The sequence below is a fragment of the Hibiscus syriacus genome, unplaced genomic scaffold (genome assembly GCF_006381635.1).
Source record: "Hibiscus syriacus cultivar Baekdansim isolate YM2019G1 unplaced genomic scaffold, ASM638163v2 tig00110419_pilon, whole genome shotgun sequence".
Taxonomy (NCBI): domain Eukaryota; kingdom Viridiplantae; phylum Streptophyta; class Magnoliopsida; order Malvales; family Malvaceae; genus Hibiscus; species Hibiscus syriacus.
This window is the reverse complement of record NW_024062731.1, coordinates 688,204-714,119: the sequence shown is the minus strand read 5'-3', so window position 1 is coordinate 714,119 and position 25,916 is coordinate 688,204. Positions and strand designations below refer to the sequence as shown.

General features: G+C 33.1%; 1 protein-coding gene and 1 pseudogene across 1 annotated transcript; one reads left to right on the top strand and one right to left on the bottom strand.

The window, feature by feature from the left end:
- Nucleotides 1–4,974: 4,974 nt before the first annotated feature.
- On the top strand, nt 4,975–5,740 carry LOC120124552 (annotated as a pseudogene).
- An 11,369-nt stretch (nt 5,741–17,109) lies between these two features.
- On the bottom strand, nt 17,110–18,168 carry LOC120124551. Its single transcript, XM_039143202.1, has one exon. The coding sequence runs from the start codon at nt 18,166–18,168 to the stop codon at nt 17,110–17,112; it is 1,059 nt and encodes a 352-aa protein (XP_038999133.1).
- Nucleotides 18,169–25,916: the final 7,748 nt, after the last annotated feature.

The window sequence follows — 25,916 nt, the reverse complement described above, 5'->3', positions numbered from 1 at the left end:
AGTGAACCCGTAAACATAAGATCGTTCGAGTTCTTACTCCCTAAAGAAAGAGGGAGCGAACCCGTAGGCAAAAGATTTTCGAGTTCCATACTCCCTAGAGAAAGAGGGAGCGAACCCGTGTGAAGTTATTGGAGTTCTATACTTCCTGAAGAAAGAGGGAGCGAACCCATGTGAAGTTATTGGAGTTCTATACTTCCTGAAGAAAGAGGAAGCGAACCCGTTTAAAGAAGATGTCCGAGTTCTATACTTCCTGAAGAAAGAGGGAGCGAACCCGTTTGAAGATTGTTCGAGTCCTTTACTCTCTGAAGATATAGGGAGCAGGCGCGACTGTTGAAGATTGTTCTAGTCTTTTACTCTCTGAAGATATATGGAGCAGGCGCGATTGTTAAAAATTGTTCGAGTCTTTTACTCTCTGAAGATATAGGGAGCAGGCGCGATTGTTGAAAATTGTTCGAGTCTTATACACTCTGAAGAAATAGGGGGCAGACGCGATTGATGAAGATTGTAGGTCTTATACTCTCTGAAGAAATAGGGGGCAGACACGATTATTGAAGATGGTTCGAGTCTTATACTCTCTGAAGAAATAGGGGGCAGACAAGTTTATTGAAGATGGTTCGATTCTTATACTCTCTGAAGAAATAGGGGGCAGACAAGTTTGTTGAAGATGATTCGAGTCTTATACTCTCTGAAGAAATAGAGAGCAGATACGATTGTTGAAGATGTTTGAGTTCCATTTTTCTGAGGAAAGAGGGAGTGAATATGTTTTCCGAAGACTTTGCAAGTCTCATCCTGGGAGAGGAGTGAAGCAGATCCCTTATCAAGTTTTAAAGCAGAGATGGAACTGGACAAAAACATGTTGTCTCTTTTTTATCTTTGCTCTATTCTTGTTAACACAAGGATGAGCAAAGAGGGGCAGCTGTAGACACCGTTTGTTCAGGATATATTATTATATTATTTTATTATTAATAATAATATTAACGTTATTTATGTTATCATTTTGCAGGCCAAGGTACACCGAGCACAAATCAGGTCCCAAATTACAAACAGTGCACGTCATCCATATTGATCGCCAATTTTGAACATGATACAAGCATATTTGGATGAGGAAGTCTTCATAACATTTAATCCTCTATCTCTTATCTTTCCAACTCACTTTTAATCGTATCAATCCGATATCGGTAGCTCAAGATATGATCAGATAACTGAAGACTGTGCAGGCTGGAAAATCAATACGGGAATTACGAATTCAATTCAACAAACCGTAGTTTTCTTTGCAACAGCACATTAGACCATGACTCACGTTGGGACAACTTGTTGAAACCCTTGGGAGACATAAACAGCTGATAATCCACTCAAACCAGATTGGATTCACTCCACAAACACGTCCAAACTGCTGCACGTGGATAGCATTCATCTGCTGGAATAAAACTGCACTACAAGCTCACAAGTTTAGGCAACGTGTTGAAGCATTTTTCAAGGCATTTCCAGCTCATAGAACATGACAACAATGGGTGTTAAAGTATGGCACATATTTGGCAGCATATTGGAGCATTCTCAAGGCATTTTCCAGCACATAAAACACGGCAATATGGGCTAATAAAGAATGGAGAACGTTTTTCAGCTGTTAAGTACTTAAGGACATAAACAATTCATCAAGGGAACATCAAGAACATGTCCCATGATGCACGGTTTAATGGAGCATTATCAAGACTCTTTCCAGCTCACAAAATACACCTTGTCTTGAGGATTTTCGGCCAGCAAACATTCTCCTTTCATTGACCGAATATATGCATAGTTTATGCATAATATTGAGAAAAATATGTTGGATTATATGCTAAAGGTTGCCACATCAACAAAGCACCATTCATTATTTTAATCGCATGTTTAATTAATTTTACATGACATTCTTTTTGCATAATTTGCATGATATCCTCATATGCATAACACGACATCGTTACATAATTGATTTAAGGGTAATACCCTTTTAATTTAAAATTGTTTTAAGTGGGTTGTCTTAACTGATTAGATATCCGCTTTTGACGATTTTATATTAAAATCGTATCCTATCAGTGACACCTAAGAAATTGATTTATCACTTTAAAAGTTTGGGAATGGAAGAAAAAGAAATATCCGGTTATTTAAATCTATCGAGAAAAGGTTGTTATAACTGATTTAAGATCTGGTCTCGATATTTGTAAATAATCGAATATTCTTTATCTTTCTAAAGAATGGGTAATTTTAATTTAACCTATTTTGGTGTTTTTGAATGTTGTAAATTTGTATGTTATTGTTTTGTCGGGGATCATAAATCAAATTAAAATCGAATTTGTAAATTTCATTGCAAAGACATTAATTAATCGACGAGGTACGATTTAGGGCGCTGTGGGGGTGCTAATCCTTCCCCACGCGTAATCGACTCCTGAACTCATTTCTGGTAACGCGGACCTAAATTTGTTGTTTAATTAAAATTAATTTTTTTTAAAATGACAAAAATGTTTTTGGGTGCCCAATCACACCCTAATCAAAGATTGGTGGCGACTCTTCGAACCTGTGTTTTATCGTGAATTTATCGAGATATGAATTCCCAAATTTTCGAAACGAGAGGTTTTCTAAAATCACATTGTTTTTAATTAAAAATTATAATCTTAAGAGAATAATTAAAATTGATGCGATTTTCCAAATATCGTTTCCCCACCCGTTTAAAATCGTTTCGACAAACTGATTTTGAGAAAAACATATTAGAAAAAGTATTCTATAATTATTCGTTGTTCGTTTCGCGTGTGGATATTGCCGTCTTCAGAAACGCAACAACTTTAAAGATCATAAAACACAACAAAAAATAAATTTCGAACAAAAGATTAATGTAATCTCACGATTTTTTATTATCGTAGTTAGTGTGATATGTATCAAATCATAAGATTAATCGTTATTTAAATTTTCGTTGCGTTTTTACTTGCCTTATTTCTAACAATAGTGGGTGGTGGCTGCAATAGGTGTGTGGCGCGCAAGAAGAAAAAAAAGGTTTGGAAAGAGTGCATGTTGAAAATAGGTAAATTGATATTTATTTTTAAATTATTTTGAGTCTATATAAAAAAAGCATGATTAGTATTTTATTTAGTTATAATAACAAAATTATCTCACATTTACACAAATGATCATTTTGCCCCCGTCCTTTTTGAGCATTTTATTCCCAACACTTCACTTTAGAGCAAAATATCTCCTAATTAAATGAAAATTATTAGTCGACTAACTGTCAATGTTTCACGAACATGATAAGTCTTGTTGATGTCACTTCAATAAAAAATTATTTTTAAAGTAAATTATCCATCCAGGGGACATTTTGTTTCAAAATAAAACATTGAGTGCTAAAATACTAAAAAAAGGATAAGAGACAGAGTGATCATTTGTGCAAATATTGGGGTAGTTTTATTAGTATGTGTTTTATTTAAAGTTCAATGGTTAAAATAAAAATTAATCTTTTTTACAACATGTTGTGTAATCAAACTAACATCTAATGTTTTAGTGACCAAATCTTAATAAAACAATAATATCTGACCAAAATTTATATTTTGAATTTAGTGAGCAAGCATATACAAATATTAAACGAAAATAACCAATATAATTTATCCATGAATATAAATGAAATGAGAACAACAAAACAAAATTTTGTATAAATTTTATCTAAAAAATAACAAACGTGTATGTGTCAACACATATAGTACAAACACGTGAGCCAAATAACAACAGTAACGGTCGTATATAAATTTAAGGCTTAAATGTATTTTTGGCTCCTGAAGTTTAAAAAAATCCAATGTGGTCCCTATTTTTTTTATCAATGTGGCCCTTCAATTAGAAAAAGAAACTCAATATGACCATTTGAACAACGTTTTCCATAATTGACCGAAATTCCGTCAATCACTTTCGTTATAAATTGGGTAAATTACACCATTCATCACTCAATTATTATTCTCTTCTATTTGGTCACTAAACTCTAAAAATTTTCAATTTTAGAAATCCTAGAGACTTCAAGGACTAAGTATGTAGTTAACCCATTTTACCCCCATTTCTCTAGGATTCGTTTGTTTCACTGAAAATGTTTTCCGAATTTTTTTTCGTAAAATGGATTACATTTTCTAAAAAATATTTTCTGGAAAACGTTTTACGATGTTTAGAAGATGATGTTTAAACTCTTTTTCCACTAATAGATGATTTTTTTTAAAATTATTTATTAAATATTATACATAATATTATATTTTATCATAAAACTTATTATTATTATTTTTAAAAATATTCAAATAATTTATTTATTATTAAAATATTTATATAATTTTATTAATAAAAATATTAATATTGGTATTTTATTGAAATAAAATATATAAATTATAATTATTTATTAAAGTAATAGTGTTATATTATATTTTAAAAATATTAATTAGTATATTTTAAATATTATTAAAATATTAGAGATTGTTTTATTAATATTAAATATAAATAATTATCATTATTAATAATAATATTATTTTTAAATTAATAAATAATAATTTTTTAATAATTTATAATATTATCAAAATAATATATTATCTTATATTATATATTGACTATTTTTTATAATATTAAAAATATTATATATTATTAGAAATATTAATAAATATAGTTGAAATATTTTAATAATTAATATTTTGATTTAAATGATATTAAAATATTTTATTAATATAAAATTTATAAAATAAAATTATTTTGAGTATTTATTATTTGAAGTAAAAAAATTAAAAAATGACTACAAAAAATTAAATCGTAAGTTATTTTCTAAAAAAAAATCTTGTTGATTAAAAAAATATTTTACGTTAACGAACTAACTTTTCTACCCTCAATTGAGGAAAATTTTTTTAAAAAAACGTTTTACGGTAAACAAACTGAGGTAAGTTATGGTTTTTGATAAAAATCACTCGATTTCTGGCCATTTCCATGATTTGACTCGACCCCATTGATGAAATCAACCTTTCCCAGTTCTTCCAAGAAGTGGCCTCGATCAAGACAACAATGGAGGGGATCACAAATCGTGTTTGATCTACAAACCCTAAAGGAAGAAACAAAGTGCAGTCACAGCGCCAAGGTCCTCCGAGGGTTCCGAGACAGGATGGAAGCCGACACCGTTTCGATTCTCAGAAAAGCAAAGGTTGTAAAGGAAAAGCTGAAATCACTCCACAGATCTAACACAAGAAAATGGTGAACCAGGGAAGGGACGTATGTGGACCGAACCAGGGTTTCGGTAACAAACGGTTTGTGGGCTAATCTCAAGCAAATGATGAACCATGCCTTGAGGGAGAAGATTTTATCTGGTCATAAAGAAGATCTCAAGAGAGGATATCACGACGGCACCGGAGAGTTTCCGGGAGACGACACGGTCGAAAAGATAGTTACCCGCGGCGGTCATTGGCTGAGATATTCGAAATGGATTCGAGGAACAAGGAGAGGCGTGAAGCCGTGGTGGACATTCAACTGAGTTTGGAGAGGCTGCACATGGTGTTCCTCGACATGGCTGTTCTTGTTGAGGCACAAGGGGAAACGATGGCTGACATTGAAGAAAACGTGGCCCATGCCGGTGATTTTATCAGTGGAGTAACCAATCAACTTTACTACCCAAATCAAATGAAGAGGAAGAAGACGGCATGCGTTTAGTGGTGGTGTTTTTGTTCTTGTTATTCTTTTGGTTTGTATAATTTCCATGTTTGCTTCTTGAAAAGCAGCCTTTTTGGGTGTTTGATTCTGCCATTTGACATTAGTATCAGACTTGGAGATTGCTCTTATAAATCCATTGTTCTTTGATTTTTTTTTCTTCCATGCATCAATTTGAGTTTAATATCCAAATATAATTTTCATTCTGATTTTTGTTCTAGTTGATTTTTTTTCTTCCATGGATATTGATTTTGAGTTTCAGTCTTCCCCCCGTCACATAGAAGAGAAGGGAGGTGGGTTGTCTTTAAAATAAAATGGATTAACTACAGCCTTATTCCCTGAAGTCTCTAGGATTTCCAAAAATGAACACTTTTAGAGTTTAGTGACTACAATAGAAGAGAATAAAATATTTGAGTGATGAATAGTGTAATTTACCCAACAGGAATTAACGGAGTTGTTGGTCAACGATGGAAACATTGGTCAAAGGGTCACATTGATTTTTTTTTAAAAGTTCAGGGGTCTTTTATATATTTATGCCTAAATTTAATCTTTAATCCTCAATAAGTGTTTTATAAGACAACAACTGTCTTTAACTATAGTATTAATTATTTTATATTAGACAATGATAAAAACAATACTACTAACATAATATTTCATTTTACATTTTTGACAGAAATATGCTAATTTTATTAAAAATAAAAAATATCTAGAATTATAATAAATATTTCAAGTATAACGTAAACTTAAATAAAATTATAATTAGGATATTTTTCTATAACAATTGACACAAAAACTAACCACTTAGATCACGCAGTGATCAAATAAGGGAAAGGTTAAAAAAACCTAACAAAAAAAGCTCGAACAAAATAAATATTCAAACAAATCTGATTGTATCGGAAAACAAACCACAGAAGGGGATAAAGCTACTGAAAGCCACCGAAAAATCGTAAATCAGAGTCAAGTAACGTGAAAAAAACTATCAACGAACGCAAAACATATATCCAAATCAATCCGAGGGTCCAAAGCATGGAAGATCGCGCCATCTTGATCAGTCGTGGCGATGTCAAATCTAACATTGAGAAAAAAGATAAACGAAAACATTTGTGCCACACAAAAAAAATATATCATAAAAACACATAAAAATGTGTCACACAAGCATATATAGATATACCATAAAGACATAAAAATATATCATAAAGACATAATAATTATTCTTATTAAAAACTAAAGAAAACAAAGAAAAAAGTTAACCGACGGGCGACAACCAACATCAAAACTGGTGTCACCGTCGGTTAAACAAAATTAAAGAAGAAAAAAGTTGGATTGATTAATACATTAAATAGCTATATCATAAAAACTTTATATTTTAATTTTAGTAACTACCCTAATAAATATAATATAATATAATTACTTATAATAATTTTAATTATTATAAATATTTATATAGATGTCTATCTCTATATTTTATCTTTATCTATAAGAAAATAGATATACTTTATTATTAGGACTTTAATATCAATTAGAGTTAGAGTTTTATTTGATATCTACTTCTTATGCTTATAAATATAGAGTTTAGAGAAAGCATTATACACAATTCATATTGAGATAATAATAATACAATTCTCATTTATTCTTATATCACTTGTTCTTCTTGCTCCTATTATTGTTTCGTTTCATTTATTTCATAACATGTTATCAACACGAGTTTGCTCAAGGGTTATCTTTATTTATTTTGAGTGTTTATGATAGTTTACGTGAGAACAATCTTGATGATGATGACATAGTTAACAACTTTCAGGTACACTTACTATGATTTATATTTATGTGTCATATTTCTCATAATGAATTGATTTAATATTGACGTACAAAAATTTATTGCAAGCTTTAGAAGAGCTACATGTATTCTTATTGGAATGAACAAGTTTATGACAGTTAATGTACTTTCGAGTTTTGAGGAAACTTTTGTATCTTACAATTGTATAACTTCTTTTGTCCGTACTACATAGATTATAGTAAACCGATATTGCAAAAGTTATTGAAAGCTCCAGAAGAGCTAAATGTATTTTATTCAAAATATTGTCCTGCAAACATATATCTTGAAAAAGGATTTTAAGAAGTATTTTTTAAATTAATATTTTGTTTTCTTGTGGTTAAAAAAATTATGAGTATCGATTTATTCCGTTCTCTGAAGTGACGTGATATCTTATAACAAAGACCCTTTTAGCAATTGTGGTTGTGATAGTAGACGTGTCCATAATCATGGTCATAATTAATGACGTGGATATTGTGATCATTTTAAAAATACTTACACTCTTTAGAAGTGAGAACGATTGAAATTTGAATTTTTATTATTTGTTATAGTTTATTACTTGTTCCTAGAATGCATATTGGAAAGGCAATAGAGTATGAGATGGATATGAAAATCGGTTTAATGCAAACATGTCTCTTGACTACTATTGTTAATTTGTATATATAATTCTTTATTAACGATTATGTAATTTTTCAGATAAAGGGGAAGTTTATGAAAATGAGAGTTGATAACTAATACGTTGGAATATGTGGTTAAATGATATATTTCAAGTTTGTACTTTCATAAAGGTATGTACCTAGTATTGAATTCAATTAATTATAGAAGTTCATAATTTTTGAATAAGATTAAACTCATAGTAAACTAGAAGTTTACAAGTTTGTATGAATAAGATTGAATCAAATGTTATGATAAACCGGAAGTTTATAAGTTCAAATTTTAATTTGTTGACATGATTGGTTAGATTATCCAATCAATAACGATGCAAAAATTATTGGGATTTACATAACTTAAAGTTCTTGTGTTATTTGTTCTCAAAAGGAATTCAGAACATCATTAGTTAAAGTTGAGATCGAATGTCTTGCATATTTGATTGAAATATGGACCCATTTATCAGCAAAATAGAAAACTTTGATATGATTTCAGTAGATGCATCTACGAGACAAATCACATATATTACCAACTCACAACCTGTAGTTTGTGAGAAAAAATGAAAAGTTTCAGATTATGCAATTAAGACTATTCTTCTTGCTAAACTTAGTGAGTTTATATTCCACGTTTTCAAATATTATATTGTATATCAGTTGAAATAACTATTACAAAGCCTATAGTTTATGAACAAACAGTTTATCGAAATTTTTTATTGCCTCCTTTTAATAGCTAAACTATTAGAACAAAAGTTCTAATATCTATATAGTAATTCACATATAGAACTATTACGCATCAAGCCAATAAGTTATACTCCTCCGTATTATTGGCTTATGGTCAGAAGCCAAATATTTCCCATTATAAAAGTTTTAGTTATGAATTATGTGTTTATATTGATCCACCACAAATGCACATAAATTGATATTTGACATAGATTGAGAATAATTAAATATATTATGAGTCTCAATTTATTGAATGCTTTGAGATTCAATTATTTTTTCATCAGGGAAGAAAAGAATCAGCTGGATGAAAATATAAATGAATTATCATTTTATTTAGATCCTCATACATAATGATGTGAACCAAAAGTTCATAAGATAATTCATTACAAGTTATCTGCCATAAATATTTGTTTACCTAATGAGAGTAATCAAATCTCATATACCAGCGAAAAATACTCTAAATTTGAATTGAAAATCATAAGGATAACATATTAGAGAAAAAGAATGTAAACCATGCCCGAAGTATGATAGTTTCGATGGTTAAAATTCTCGTAAATGAAAAGTAGTATAAAGTGATCATATACCAGAGGTGGGTACCCCTGAAGAAACCCAAGACATAACTAATAATACAACTCTAGAAGAGTTTCAGGTACCTGAAAAATGAAAATGAAAATAATGAAGAGATCTCAATAAGTTATGTCATTACGAGAAAATGATGGAACCAAAAAGAAAAGTTGTCGACAACGATTTTGCAAATAATATTTCTATAGAAGTAAAGAAATAAAATGAGGATCTTGAATTGGAATCTATCAAGAAGTATAGATGTGAAAATAATTTGACATATATGGAAAAACGTTATCTAAGTAAAGTTAAATCAACTTCCAAAACATGGACAAGTTGTCCAAACACCTAAAGGTGTAATGCATGTAAAGTATAAATGAGTAGTTGTAACATATACAATACGACTTAAGTCATGAAGGTTTTACTTCGTGGTGGATGTAATTACTTTATCACTCTGGCAGTTATGGTAAACTTCTATGACGCATTTGATGATTCGTGGATCTATATATAGTGATATTTACCTTGAAATATTAAAATGCCTAAAGCATTTGAAAACTTTTTGGAAATTTGTACATATATATTTGCTTAAATATTTAGACATAATGTATATATTATATGGTATATCTGAATTGATGAGAGCTTAATGGCTCATTTTTTTTATAAAGACATCAAGATCAAATTATGATATTGTATACTTTTAATTGAAATTCATGAAGGGCTTTCAAATATAATTCTTGAAGAGTTTTAAAGTATCTTGATTGTTTAAAGAATATTTGAGATAAAAAAATCTTGAAATCAAGTTTTATCTTGACTTGTAGATCGAGTACTTAAATTAGATCAATTGAAAGAATGATACATCAAAGGAAACACATTTTACTAAAGTTTCCTCCCTCATGATCTTCGAAAGAAGAATAATGTAAATATTTTACGAATCAGTTCAAATGGTAATTTGAAAAGATGTATTCATCGATATATTGTTTACTTGAACATTTGAAGATTGTATTCAAGATTGAGTTGTAGTACTCAAGGATCCTATGTGATATTATTATAAGGGAGTAAATACACATTGAATTTTTCCCTTAACCAAGGTTTTGTCCCACTGGATTTTTCTGGTAAGGTTTTTAATGAGGCAATATGTTATGCGTATTAAAGATATGTGTACTCTTTTTCTTTCATTAAGATTTTTTTTCCCATGGGGTTTTTATCTTAATAAGGTTTTAACGAGACATTTACCTTCGTAGACATCAAAGAGGAAGTGTTATGAATCTTTATTTATGTGAATGTCTATCTCTTTTATCTATCTATATGATAGAGTTTGATATACTTGTAACATCCATATTTCAACATAAACACCAAAATATAATACTCCAAACATACATGTAAAAATTCAAGAATCTATTAAATAGCATTTCACCTACAGTTCACCGTAATACAATTAATCAAATCACAAACTTGAATGGTGTTGCTCATGGAAACATTTTGTGAATAATATATAACCCAGGGCTGAAATGCTTTCCTCTGGCATGGGCCAAAACTGAACCTGGGAATCGAACTTACAATATACTCCCATAGAGAATGAAGAGAATATATAATTAAAGGGTTTTTTTTTATATATAACAAAAGTGGAAAAAAAAAACATAAAATATTTACAGATTTCATCAATTGATTGGGATTGCAAACTATCCATTCTTTCCCTTTACAACGATCAATTGCCTTCATTTTTGCTCCAGGAAGTGCAACTGGAAATGGAATCACAAGTTCACAACCACCTACATGACATAACAACCTTGGGATTTCCACGTATACAATAGAACCAAGAACCGGCTTCCTTAATTTCGTGTTACTCTACATCGGAACATCCAAAAACACTTGTGCATGTATTAGCAGTTAACCAAATACAGCTAAGAACGTTACAAGAATTTTCATTTTTCCTTTGAAGTTACTCTAAACAAGGGGTAATTCTGTTGTGCGGCGCCATAACCTAAGGCAAATTTGCGATGGATTTTAACCTAAAATGTTACCTCGTTCAACCTAAAAAGTTATAAAATTGATAATCTTTTTTGTTACAACCATGAATGTTACATTGTGGTGGGTTTTAACCTAGAATATTACCCTGTGGTGGCCTTGAGCCTAAAATGTCTCGACGATAACTTTTTAGATTGCAACCAGAATAATTATACAATTTATAAATCGTATGGAAAACATGATATTTTTAGTTTCAACCTAAAATATTATCCAGTTTACTCTAGAAAGTTATTCTCTTCATAAGTTTCTTTGGTTACAATTTGATTTTTTTTCCTTTTTTTAACCTTATGTTACCGGTAGTATTTTACACTCACCCCTAGACAAGGGGTTGAATCCATGCATATTTATTTTCGAAATTATTGCTAGCTTCCCAAGTATTCTCTTCTAACCTGGACAAGTAGTACCACATATGAATACAATTTATTCTAGTTTCTCTTTTTCAGAGTCATTTTTAATAGTAATTCACAGTTTGGCTAGGCTGAACTTATCTATGTGGCTCTTTAGATTTTATACCGAGTAGGGTAACTCTATTACGAGTTTTGTTTCTGTCCTAAAATTAAAATAAAAGGGCATTTACTTCTAAATCTAACGCACTTAGAATTCATAGTCCAATTATGATAAAAAGAAAGGTGTCTGCCTGTTGATACTTGTATGAACTTTTCGAACTTGGTACAAATGATTCTAACAGAAATTTTACCACTGAATGGATTGTTAAACCTATCATTGTTCTTTTACCTCTACAGCTTTTTTATCCTTCTCAAGGCTCGGGTGCAAGTGTTCACAATTCGAGGCAACGGCAACTATGATGCTATCTATTCTTGCAAAAGGCAGAGCCACACACCACTTACAGTATAATCTAGAGCCTTACCTATCAAGTTATTTTTACCTTACAGAATACTTTATCGTTAATTACTTGATATTATTAATTCATTACTTGATAATTATCAGGTTTAGTGCTTTTTTTTTTTGTAACAAATTTAGGCATAAGGCCAAAAAGAACTAAGAACTAAAGACTAGGCCATGCACCACGTTTAATCATACGTAGATGCAGCAAGGTTAACTAGGCAATCCAGTACTGAGTTAGCTTTGTGGAATGCATGTTGTTGTTAATTACTTTGCACTTAATAACTTATCACATCTAATTTATAGAGCAGAGCAGATACAGTCGATCCAAGACTTGACATCTTACAGAATTGAAAATCATGAGAATCATTGAACGGGAAACAGATCCTACATAATGACTAACTTGAGCATTATGAAAGTTTCAAAACTAACTACAGAAATTTGGATGATGAACGCCCATAAAGTAATTCCCTTGGAAACAAATCAACATTGGTATCTTCTACTCTCTTTTTGGCTGCCAAGTCAACTTCTACTTGATTGTTATTTATGTTTGTAGTAAATTACTTTCCACTCTATCATGTCTCATTTTAGAGTGAGATCAAAGACTTTGCACCTTAAATACTTTAAGATCATAAATTAAAGGGAGTCGTAGAGAATTATAGGAACATAAACATATCAAAAGCCCAATTCCGCTTGACTAAATACTTGGAATTGGAATTTCTCGAATATGACCAACTGAATATAGAAACTATCAATGTTTTACGAACGGATCATAGTATATAAATATATTAAAGTCAATAAGACTATAGATTAATGTCTCCACGATATTACATCAAATGTGCATAAGGCTCAAGTCAAAACAGACGGAACCAAAAATGAACTGCAAGAACAAGAAGAAAATGCATCACTGGTATTCGAAAAATTAAGTCATAACTTGTTAGATCCTATACTGAAACACCTAACACTTTTCCCCCTCAATTTCAACATCATAAGTTGGAAAAGATGGATCCTAGTGATATATACCTGTTAGACCTGCAGTTACTAGCCTATACCCGTAGAAGCAAGAGTGGAGATGAGGCCTAATAACCATGCTCGTTATTATTTACTATTCCTAACATAACATTCCAAAACGAATCATATTTGAAATGAAATATAGAAGGCACTTTCTTGTCCATCCTAACATAAACTAAGCCCCAGGACATCCCATGGCCTAAGCAGGGTAGTTTTGTTGTGTAGTGGCCTAACCTAAGACAAATTTGCAGCTGGTTTTAACGTTATCTTGTCTAATCTAAAATGTTATACAATTGGTAATAATTTTGGTCACAACTGGGAACGTTACATGACGGCAGATTTAAACCTAAAATGTTGCCTGTATACTCTAAAAAGTTACACAATTGGTAATCATTTCTGTTGCAACCGAGAATGTCTAGATGGTAACTTTTAGGTTGCAACTGGAATAGTTATGCAATTTACATGAATTGTTAAGGGAAACATAATATTCAGTTTCAACCTAAAATGTTACCCAATTTACTCTAAAAAGTTACTCTTGGTAAATTTTTCAATTACAACAGATTTGTCTTTTTTAGCCTTATATTAACCGGTTGCATTTTAGACTCATCCGCATAAGCAAACCCGTACTAACATGCAACTCTAATTGGAGTCTCTGCCTAAGCTTTATCCCTTCCACAAAAGGATGAGGCACTCCTAAACTACAAGAGAAGGTAGTCAACGACCTAGCTAAATCCAAGTATTCATAAGAATTCCTAGAATACATTTTAAGGAATAACTTACCGTCGAACTAACAATTTTACCAAGCTCTCAGTTCTAAAATTTCAGACTACTACAAGTTTCCATTATAGCATTTGACTTTAAAAAGTTAAAAGATCATCTCAAAAGAATATATAAAACAAAAATCAGTGTAAATAAAGCAACATATACAATATCTTGCAGTAAATCAATTTCAAAGAAAAATTGAAAAAAAAAGATTACAAAGCAAAAGTTTACCACAAAGCAGAACACAATCTTTACCACATCTTAAAAAGATGTGTCAAAACCTTCCCACTGACCCTTTCAGCCATTATGTTGTCTGCTCGCCGAAAAAGAGGTGTTGAATGAAAAATCTATTATAGAAAAAAGAAATTCCACCAGAATAAAAATCAATTCTATCAAGTTTGAAAGAATTGTGATGGTATTAATCATTGGACCCAAAAATTATTAAATATAACTAAAGGAAAATATTGTCTTAAAACAGATATTAAAAAAGGATCGAAATGGCAATAACTTGGATAAAAAAATTCCTGAACTTCAACTAGAAGAAACATGAATTCTTTAAGAAAGGATACTGAACCTATAATAGTATCACAAACCACCACAGGACGGAGATAATTTCACCCTTAACAAGAAGCTTATTCTTTAAGCCAACAATGCTTATCCTCTACCAAGGAAGATCTATCTCTCATGGCCTTAAGTCTTCAAAAGTTCATATAAAAGGAACAAAGTACAAAAACCAACAATCTTCTGCTTATGGTTATATTAATTTGTGCTTAGAGTGATCAAGCAGGCCTCATTTTGATGTTCATTGCATTATAATGATAATTTCCACAGGTAAAGCTACACATAGATCCTCAAATTGACTTGACTAGATGACAGAGATTAAATGCTTTGGGCTGATAGGTTTAGCAATCTATTGCACAAACATGTTCCTAGCAAAATAATACAGCTCATTAAGCAATCCTAGCTACAAATAAGGCAAGGAACACCCATAAACCTTAACAAGTTGCAACATTAATGGCTTTTAGCATTAAAATGTTTTGGGTAAAATACATTAGAGGTCACCGACTATATGAATATGATTTTTGTTCAGCAACCTTTCAAATGTTACAGTATAGTCAAACTTTCTAAACAATTACAAATGGTCCCTTGCAAAGTTAAAATAACAATAAAATTTCAAAAGTTGAAGGACCATTTTGTAGTATTTCAATATGTTTAAAGATCATACAGTTTGAAGTTTTTAATGACCATTTTGTAACTTTTGGGAAGTTTAATGACCATTTCCTAACATTTGAAAGGTTGCTGACCAAAAGATCATTTTTATATAGTTCAGTGACTTCTAGTACTTTACCCAAATGCTTTATAGATTAACTGTAGCCAGTTCTAAATATATCATATTTAAACTTAGCATACGCCCCCAAATATATTTTTTGTTGCAGATCATGCCATGTCAAAACTGTTTGATTAAATTTAATATTGAGCACTAATATTTAGAGATCACAGCACTTGTGTACTTGAATTATGGAATACAAAAGAAGAATATTTTCAGATGAACTAAATTTCAAATGCAACATTAACAACTTAGATATTAATTATAGAAAGCATATGAAGTCACAATTAGACTACTAGTTTACATCAATTTAAGAACACATTTCCATATATACTTCGCCACATCATGTACCAATGTTTATCATCTGGCTGTCTCATAATAATTTCTAATGACATTCCAGTGTAACTTCTATTTTCTTCACTTCAATATTAAGAGGCAACAAAAGTTGGTAGAGCAAAAGCATCTGCCAATAGAAAGATGGTTGGGTAGCAACATTTTTATAGAAGTGAAAAGTTGCATAATCAGTTCAACAGTGTCGGTGATTGAGAAAGGAATTCATATATTTAGTTAAATGCCACACAATGATACAAAATGATTCTGATCCTAAATATACACACACAAAAAAAACTAGAGTCAACAGTAGATTGAAGCATGCAAGCAAAAGCTTATATTGGATCTTCGGTGATCCAACCTAATAAGCATCTGGATAAGGAAAGGCAATAGAGATACATACATACTAAATTATACCATCTCAACAAGCAAATAAGCACTACTTCAAAATATCCTGATATATCAACTTTTAACCAGATAATGCTTAAGTAGCCACAAATACTGAAGTTCTAAAAGAAACAGATATCATGTTAAAAAAGTAAAAACAACAAACTTAACTGCCACTGAACTTCAGTTCCAAAACCATCTCCATTAACATGTCAGCAACCTGAATGACAGGACCAGCATAAACCACCCAGAAGTTGAAAAGAGACAAGGGTGAGTGACCTACATCACTAAGCGCCAAATAGCAAACCGACAAACTCAATTCCAAGCCAGCAAGGGGACAACCACAATCTACGGGACAACATATATCAAGACTTAATCTTATTTGAGCGGCTTTCAAATTTTGCATTCTTTGATTTGTTTGAATCATTGCGTAGGGAGTGATCACTGGAGGTTCTACAAAACAAAGCAACATAAAAAATTAAAAGATATTTTACATAAGCAAATCAAGGTTTAGAAACCACCATGCACGATATGGAAATAGAAAACTTACTGTTTGAGTTTCTTTGCATTTTGTTTGATGATCAGAACCATATCCATAGCCATTTTCTGGTGCTCCCTTGTTTGTGAGTGCATGTCCAAGCCTTCAACTGTTTCACAATCCACCTTACAAATGCGGCACCAACCCATGCTTGCCGGTTTTCTCTTTCTCAAATTTTCAAATGATTCCATATCACCCTGAAAAAACCGAGTCAAAATAGATCAAGAGCAGAAACATATATGGAACTCAATGATATATTTCCCAGGTATAAATTAGTTCTCCAGAAACACTATGAATGAGCAGTATTTTTATATCATAATCGACAAGAATAGAACAAAATCAACACTTAACTGTATATCTTCCACCATCATTGGGAAATTCTCTAAGCGAATAGCTGCTTCTAAATCCAGGTTCACCAAGTCGTGGTTGACGGAAGTTTCCAGGCCCATCAAATTCTCCCATATGTTCATGGCTAGAAACTCACCAAAGCCAATAGGTCCTTCCATCCGCACCTGACCAGGCATGTTATGACGACCAAAATTTTCACCCTGATGAAGTGTGGGGGTCGAGTATCTGGACCAAAATGCTCTGCCATGTGATCAGAACTCTCAAACCCACCCCTATGTATAGGAAAACCTGAAAATCTATCATCGAATCCACGCCGCCTATCTATCTCATCACTAGGACGTCCTCCAAATCTGTGTGACGATATCCCTGAATAGTCTCTGCCTGGACTTCTAGAGACAAAACCATCCATAAGATGCCGACCATAGCCGGGAACTGTTCCAAGAAAACCCGGTCTGCCTAGAGTATCTTCAGGAAGACCAACTGGTTCTCCTGCATCATCAAGATGATATGGTGGCAAGAATCGAGAAGGGCCAGAGTCAATCATAGGATCAAAATTCAAACCACGAGGGTCCTTCTCATGAGCCCATGGTCCCATATCCTTAGCAAAACCATGAGGACCTCTATCGAGGGATCTTGATGAGGAAAAATAGCTCCCATATTTAGGAACAGGACCAGAATCCAAATGAGAAGGCCTAGAAAATTGTTTAAGATCATCATCAAATTTTCCTCGATCACCGAATTGTTGGGAATGATCCAAAGGGAATGGATTCAAATGTTCACCTTGTCTAGGCAACCTAGGAGCACCAGAAACAGGAGCTTCATTATAAGGCCCTTGAGGACCATAACTACTTGGTCCTCCACCAAAGGGAGGAGCAAAATTTTCAGGTGGAACTAGAGTCTGTCTTGGTCCCTGAGGCCTAACTTGATTGGGATGAAGTCCTGGTGCTTGTGCATGTGAAGGCAGTCCGGGCGGAGGTGCTTGTAACATTGCAGATGCAGCAGGTTTTTGTTGGTTATTATTAGACCCATATGTTATCTGTTGAGAATGATGCCTTCCCTGATCAACAACTGGAACTAAATGAGAATGCTTCACCTGACTAGATCGAGGGATTCCAGAAAATTCATTGCCTGCAAGACCTTTAGCTGTACTTTTATCTTGATGTTGAATTCTGTCTTTCTGCATCTTCCCATTTTTTCTTCACAAAGTATCCCTCTGCAATACAAAATTTGTGTCTAGATTCTCGTGTCACATTAGTAGAATTGTGAAACCCAGTACTATTATCCCCAACATCACTAGCAGGTTTTTCATCAATCAATTTCAAATCAGCATTGGATTTTGAAGTATTAGTGTTGACCATATCAGCTCCAAGACTAGATGTCAAATCCAACTCATTAGATTCTTTTTTAGCAATTCCCTTGGAAGATAAACCAGCTTCTTTCTCAGCCACATGTAAAGTACCATGATCTCCTGGTATCTCTGACACGGGTTGTGAATTAACCCAGATTGGTTGTTGGTTCTAAGCACACTATTCGATATGATGGCTGGTTGGCACCAAGCTGTATGGGTTTAACCAGCATAGCAGGTGCAGACTGTGGATATGGCTGTGATTGTAGTCCATGACTTGGTGTCAAAGGTCTTCCAGCAGGATTAGGTGTTGGATAGGGATGCACAACATTCGATTCTGTGACATTTTGTTGTGGTAGTTGATAAGCATGAGGAGGCTGCTGAAAGGACAGAGAGGGGCCTGGGGGCGAAATTGAGATTGCATGGGCTGTTGTTGCTGCACAAAAGGACCCTGTTGATGCATTTGAGTCTGAACCAAGCCCACCGGTTGGGTTGACAGCTGTTGCTGCTGCATATATTGATGAGACATAAGTGACGTAGGAGGCTGCATAACTCTTTGTGGTTGAGTTGAAAGTGGATGTTGAACAGAATGAGGATGTGCTTGTTGCAGCATATGATTGGGTAAAGGCAACGAACCAGGCTGCTGTTGGTTTGGAATTGCAACATGAGACTGGGGTGGCCGCATCTGCGGAGCATGCTGAGGGTAGGAATTCTGTATTTCAACAGGATGCTGTTGTGGATGAAGGCCCCCTTGAGCATGCGTATGCAAGGGATTTGTAGTGCTACCAGCTGATGGGCTGTGATTGCGAATAATTGATGACCATCACTGCCTGGGCTGCAGTGGGTTGTGTCTGTGGTAATAAATTTGGATTCAAGGGCTGGCTTGGTTGAGGATGTGGCTGGAGCTGAGGCTGGGGTAGAGGCTGAAGCTGGTGTGCCTGTGGCTGAGCTTGAAAATGATGTTGAGCTTGAGGACCAGGAGGAGGTTGGGGCTCTGGGAGTTGCATCTGGGAATGATGTTGCTGATACTGAGGCATGTTCCCATGTTGCAAATGAGGTTGAATAGTTTGGACCTGCGGATGTGGCTGAGCTTGAGGAAGTGGTTGAACCAGATGTTGGGAATGGACCAAGATGTTGGGTAAGTTTGAGCTAGAATTTGAGAGTGCAGTGGCATTGTAAGGTGAGTTTGGTGCTGTTGATTGGCTTGTGCCTGGCTCTGAGGTTGAGCAACTACAGAAACCTGAACAGATAAGTGCGACTGTGGCTGGACCTGTGATTGAGGTTGGGGCTGGGTCTGCAAGTAGACTGGATTCTGTCCAGCCATATGTGATGCATTAACCTGCAAAGGTTGCTGCTGGTATTGTGGAAATGACTGATGTTGATACGGGTAATGTTGTTGATAATACAAGTCATATCCAGAAAACTGCTGGTAGTATTGCTGACTTTGTTGTTGTTGTTGTTGTTGAGACCAGTGCTCTGAAGTAACTGCAGAAACCTGGGAGACAGCTTGAGACTGAGGATTTGGATTGGCCGGCTGAATGAGGTCCTGTACAGATGTACTGGATGTTGCAGTTTGAGATGTATGGGCCTGAGAAGCAGTTGTTTCTGCCTAAGAAGCAACCTGAGTCTGATCAGAAATAGAGCCCGGGGCTAAAATTTCCTGACCACTCACAACCTGTTGGGCCTGAGGTTGCACCCTCTGTATTAATAATATGTAAAAAAAGTCAAATTTACTACAAATGCTACATAAAACATGGTTCAACAACAACACAATGATCTAATGCACTCACAGGGCAATTTTGTGCATGTTCTTGAACTTGACGATGCACAATCTGAACACCACACCGATTACATACAACAGAAGAATTGCCAAATGCACACCCAGAACAATGAGCTGAACATTCAGAAAGAGGACCCTGCCATGTGCATCCACTCCTATGATAGAGACAATGAACAATGATCTTCCCAATCACTCAGCAAGTGACTTATTTGACTCAACAAGTGGCTGTAATTTGATGTGGCGGGAAAAGTCAAAGGGAAGGAAACAATAATCGTAGCAATACAATAAGAACCAGTCAGCAGAGTATTGGAGACTTACCTTAGAATCAGCTTCTGTTACCAAGTAACCATATAAGGACAAGCTCGAGTAGTGCTGACAATATAAGTTAAACAGGGTTTGCAGTAAAGATGGGTGCATTGTGACTGTAATGCTTCATTTGGGTTGACAAGTAGGCGGCAAACAGGACAGAAGTATTCTCCAGCCAGGGATTCGATATTCAGTATGCACTCATTATCAAATCCCATTCTGCCCAAGAAATTTTTCTTCAACTCCCAACGAGCATCAAGTTAATTAGCCTCTGGAAACAAAAAGACATTAAGTTTTTCATCATTTCTAGAGTAGCAGCATTAGAAAAATCAACAATGTGGCTATGAACGAAAACAGTAGAGTAAAGATGACAATAAATAAATCAACAAACTGCGAGCAGGATACCCAAAAGTTAATCAAATTTTATCAGCCTTCGACATTAAATAAAAGTTTAATCCGGTAGAACCTAGTAATAAATCAAACAAATAACAAAATATATATACAGCTTATGTGAACCAGAGAGGAAGATTTTCAACATGGAAAAAGAAAACACTCTGAAACTTCTCCCAGACTTTGATTCAGGTTCTTCTTAAACCCTAATTGAAATCAAACCAGCAAAGCTTAGCGAATAAATGAATTAGGGTTTTCTTAAAAAAGGATATGAGAATAGTAATAAGGTAGAGTAAGTAGAACGCGACTGATGTAAAGCATTGATAAGAATCTTACATCGGGAAGGCGCAGAGCGACGGAGAAAGCGTGCGAGAGAAGAAAGACTGAAAAAGAGAAACAATACAGCAAAGATTGATTTAACAAGAAGGCGATTAAGGATTTGTTTTTAATGTAATCAGTTTATTCTATAAATAAAACCCAAGAAAAAAAGAAGACAGATTAAAGAGCAAAATGAAAAGAAAAAGGAAATTATATTTATTTTAGGGTAAAGTATAGTAATGGTCACTGAACTTTTCAAAGTTTTCATTTAGGTCTCCCAACTTTGAAAACGTGTAATAAAGTCCTCCAACATTTAATCCGTTTGCAATATGGTCCCCGATTTAACCGGTCATTTGACGCGTTACACTGCCGTTAGTATGTTTGCAATATGATCACTGAACTTTTCAGGTCTTGCATTTAGTCCCCCAACTTTTAAAACTTGCAACACAGTTCTCAATTTCCAAAACATGTAAAAAATCCAATTCGTTCACGTTATATCAGTCCCATAATCAACATGAACTTATTAAAAATAATACGAGCTCACAGGACGCCGAAAACCATAGGTCGGATCAATACAATTCCCAGTAAACTAGTACCAGCAGTCTCTCGGATTGAACTTGGTGATTTCACTATGTCAATACTCAACCAAATCCCTGATTTAAAGAAAAACCAAACAAGAAGATAAAAAAATTTAGCCTAGGACCCTCTTTCACTTCTATTATGATAGACTGAATATTTCATAAGAGTACTAAAAGTTTTGATTAAGAAGAAAGAAAGAAAATTAGATGGTTTTGGTTCAAACTAACACTGAATATTCATATCATTAACATGCAGTTACAGAAACATAAAAATTTCACAAAAAACACACAATGTGAGCTGAAAATGGGAAAGTGCGAAAGAGGAAAAACTTACTTCCGAATAGCCTAAAAGAGAAAATAAATACCTTCTTGCAAGTGAGGGGAGAGGCTAAAAATTAAACGCAATCGGTGTTGCGTTCCAGTAATTCTTCCTCCATTTTTTTTGTAAATAAAAAGTTAAAAGACAGAGCACTGCTTGGGTTTACAATTTTACATGGCGGAAAATTGAAAAACAAAAACCAAACGAAAGTGCACGTGAGCGAAAGAGACTAAGAGGTGAATGCACTGTTTATGATTTTATTATATTTGATCATCTGTTGGAAAATCTTTAACCACAATGATTAAACGAAGAAATTATTATAAGCCATTTATACAAAATAATTTCAGCTTTGTTGGTAACTTTCAACAATGATACTTAGTTCATCTTAGTAGTATTTGTCAACTCTGCATTTCTAACCCCATTTTTTCTCAAAAGCATTTCATCGAACATCTATGTTTCACCTTAGATGACTTATATCTAACATTACACATTCAATCGTTGATGGTCCCGATAGTCCCTTGGTTGGGTCTTCTCTCAATGGACCCTTATTCAAGTTAACACCTCCACATAATTCAAAGTTATATTAGAATTTCCCATGCATCCCCGACTGAAAAGTTACGCTGGAAATGAGAAGAGAAAAGAGAAAAAGGAAATTAAAGATCGAAAAGGAATTTGGGGTTTAGAATGATTGAGGGATGTGTTGTAAGTTTTAGAAGTTGGGGGACCTAAATGCAAGCGCCTGAAAAGTTTAGTGACCATATTACAAACGTACTAACGGTAGTGTAACGGCGTCAAACAGGCGATTACGTCAGGGACTATATTGCAAACGGACTAAATGTTGGAGGACTGTATTTAGGGGTGTTCATTCAGTTAAAACCGAACCGAAATACCCTAAACCGAATTTTTCTTCTTTAACTGTTAACCGAACGAAACTTTTTTATGAAAGTATTAACCGAACCGAATAAATTTCGGTTAATTTTCGAATTAACCGAAATTTTTTAAAACTTTCGAATTTAATATTTTTAATTAAAAAATAGTTTATAATATCTAATTAATTTGATTCAAACATTATATTAAAATAAGATATTTGTATCTATCAATTTAGTTCAAACAAACCAACAAATTTAAAATTCTACAAAATAAATGGTGCATGAAGATAGCTACTATTGCTAGGTGAAATGCTTGATTTTTCTGATGCTACAATCAGGAAGATATCTAGCTCCTTTATATAGGACTTACTGCACATGCCTCTTGAACATGAAGTGGATGAAGAAGGTAAGAAAATTGTGATCGGAGATAGCATAAACCTAGGTTTTGCAATTGATAAAAAACTCAAACTAAAACACATAAAAGTTCCCAAGATTTGACTATGTAATTCAAGCAAAGTATGAACAAAAAGGCTATTTCTCCCAAGAGAAAGTAAAAATAAAGAGTTTCAAAATGAAGATAGATATAGAAGCAAACAAAAGCACCGGGACAGAATTGTATATATTATTGTATATATTAACTTTAGATAGATATATAGAAAGCAAACAATAGCACCGGGACAGAATTGTTTCATTACCAAAATTAAATGATTAAAAATATACATATTCCATTAATTTGTATTATTAAACATGGTATGATGGGTTTTATCATTTTTTTAACCTACATTTAAAATTTTAAATAGTAATGAAGTATATACATATATATATATATATAAACAAGTACTTCATCCACTCATAAATATATGTAATTTTATATAAACATTGATGAATATAATAAATACTTGCCCGCATGTATTATATAAAGAATATATTAAGTAGTATTAGTTTGAAGGAACCTTGAATAGAGAATTGGAAAAGGAGAGAGTGGAGGGTAGTATATTGCTCATGCAGATTCATGCTCCACGCCTCCACCCATCTCGTGCCCATAGCCCCATACCTTACACAAATCAAGGTAAAAAAATTGATAATCGAGGAGCAATTAAAGAAAGTGGAGGACAACATATTATGGGATGAAAAAAATATTAATAAATATTTAAGGGTTAATTCGGTTAATTAACCGATTTCAAACCGAATTAACCGTTAACCGAATTCTAAAAATTTTCTTAACCGTTAATCGACCGAACTAATTCGGTTCGATCGGTTAACCGAATTAGTTCGAAAATTTGAACACCCCTAACTGTATTTTAAGTTTTAAAAGTTAGGGGGCATAAATGAAAGCTTTAAAAAAGTTCAGTGACCATTACTATATTTACCCTTTATTTTATCACTAAGATATGTAATGGACTGACGTCATTATTGGGTTCAAAAAATTGGACTCAAGCCTGACCTGGTCTGATTTGTCCAAATGATTTCTTTGTTAATTTAAATATTAAAATATAATATTAATATTTATATAATTTATAATAATATTTTAACGAAATATATTTTAAAATCATTTAATTTTGTCTTAATTCCCAAACTATAGCTTTTGTGCCAAATAAGTGCCTACATTTTTTGGCCCATCTAGGTGCCTAACGTTACAAACGTTAGCACTTTAGGTGCCCGGGTCGTTAACGTATTTAGTTTTCTCCGTTAAGTTAAACATGTCTCAACTTGATATTTTTGAAATTTATTTTTTTAAAAGAATATTAAAAATATTATTATATTTATAAAGAAAAAACCCTAATTTTTCTTATATTATAAAAAAACCCGAAAATTCTAAATCCTAACCTTAATTCGACGTCGCCGCCCTCTTCGATCACGACCACCACTGCTGACGTAATCCTTGTCATCGTCCTAGTATATCCATAGTTGTTGCCTATTCACCATCGAAATCGCATGGATTCATCCTAGGGTTCGCGGGATATAAAATGTAGATTTGTCGTAGATCGATTGTCAGTCGATCACAATTTATGAGGGTTTTAGTAGTTGGGGGAGAGGTCGGGTGGAGCTTCTTCGACGGTGGCGGTCGGCATGGGTTTAGGGGTTGAAATGAAGGTTTTCAAAGTTTAGGGGTTATTTCAAAATTTATGTGTTTTCTTTTTAAAAAATATATATAATTTTATTTTTTTTAATTTTATATAAAGTGTTTAAAATTATCATGTTGTAACACTTGTCAATTAACGGAGAAAACTAACGTCGTTGACGGCCAAGGCACCTAAAGTGCTAACGTTTGTAACGTTAAGCACCTGGATGGGCAAAAAAAATGTAGGGGCTTATTTGGCACCAAAGGTATAGTTTGGGCATTTATTTAGGCATTAAGCCTTTAATTTTTATACATATCAGATCGAATCGATTGTGGGGAATGAAATATAGTATCTAAATTGACTCAAAAATTTCGATCCATAAATGTCTATATTATTAAGACTAAGGATTAAGACCATTCCAAAAGGATTATTATCTTATATGCTGAAAATATATCGCCTATGTTTTTTGTTTGATATTAATTTTCTTCGCATTTTAATGTTAAAAATTATAACACATGTTACCATGCCAGCATTTGTATTGTGATTTTGTGTAGTATTTTTTTCTTTTGCTATTTAATTTTTTGGTTCCCTTCAAATTTGAATGCAGAAAAAGTTTATAATGGAAGCAAAGTTTTTTAAAATGAATTATAATCATTTTGAAAAAAAAAATTAAAAAAAATTGAGTTTGATTTCATATTAGTGGTTGGTTAGTTACATATGATGTCCGCCCTAAAATTCTTTTTGTATCAAACCTGTTAAAAAATTGTTAATATATGTGTGATCAATCTTAAAAAAAATGGATTCTTTCTTGATTAGGGTAGACAAACACAAATGGTAGGAACTTTAGTTTTAGAACCAGATTCAGATACCAATTACAATTCTTCTGCAAGGCAAATCCCGGAACTAACGAATGGATTCCAGCTGCTTCAGATGTGGTAACCAACAAAACTTGATTCTCTTATT

Excerpts from the sequence above, each read along its gene's own strand:
- LOC120124551 (XM_039143202.1), bottom strand. The coding sequence starts at position 18,168 with ATGCAGAAAGACAGAATTCAACATCAAGATAAAAGTACAGCTAAAGGT.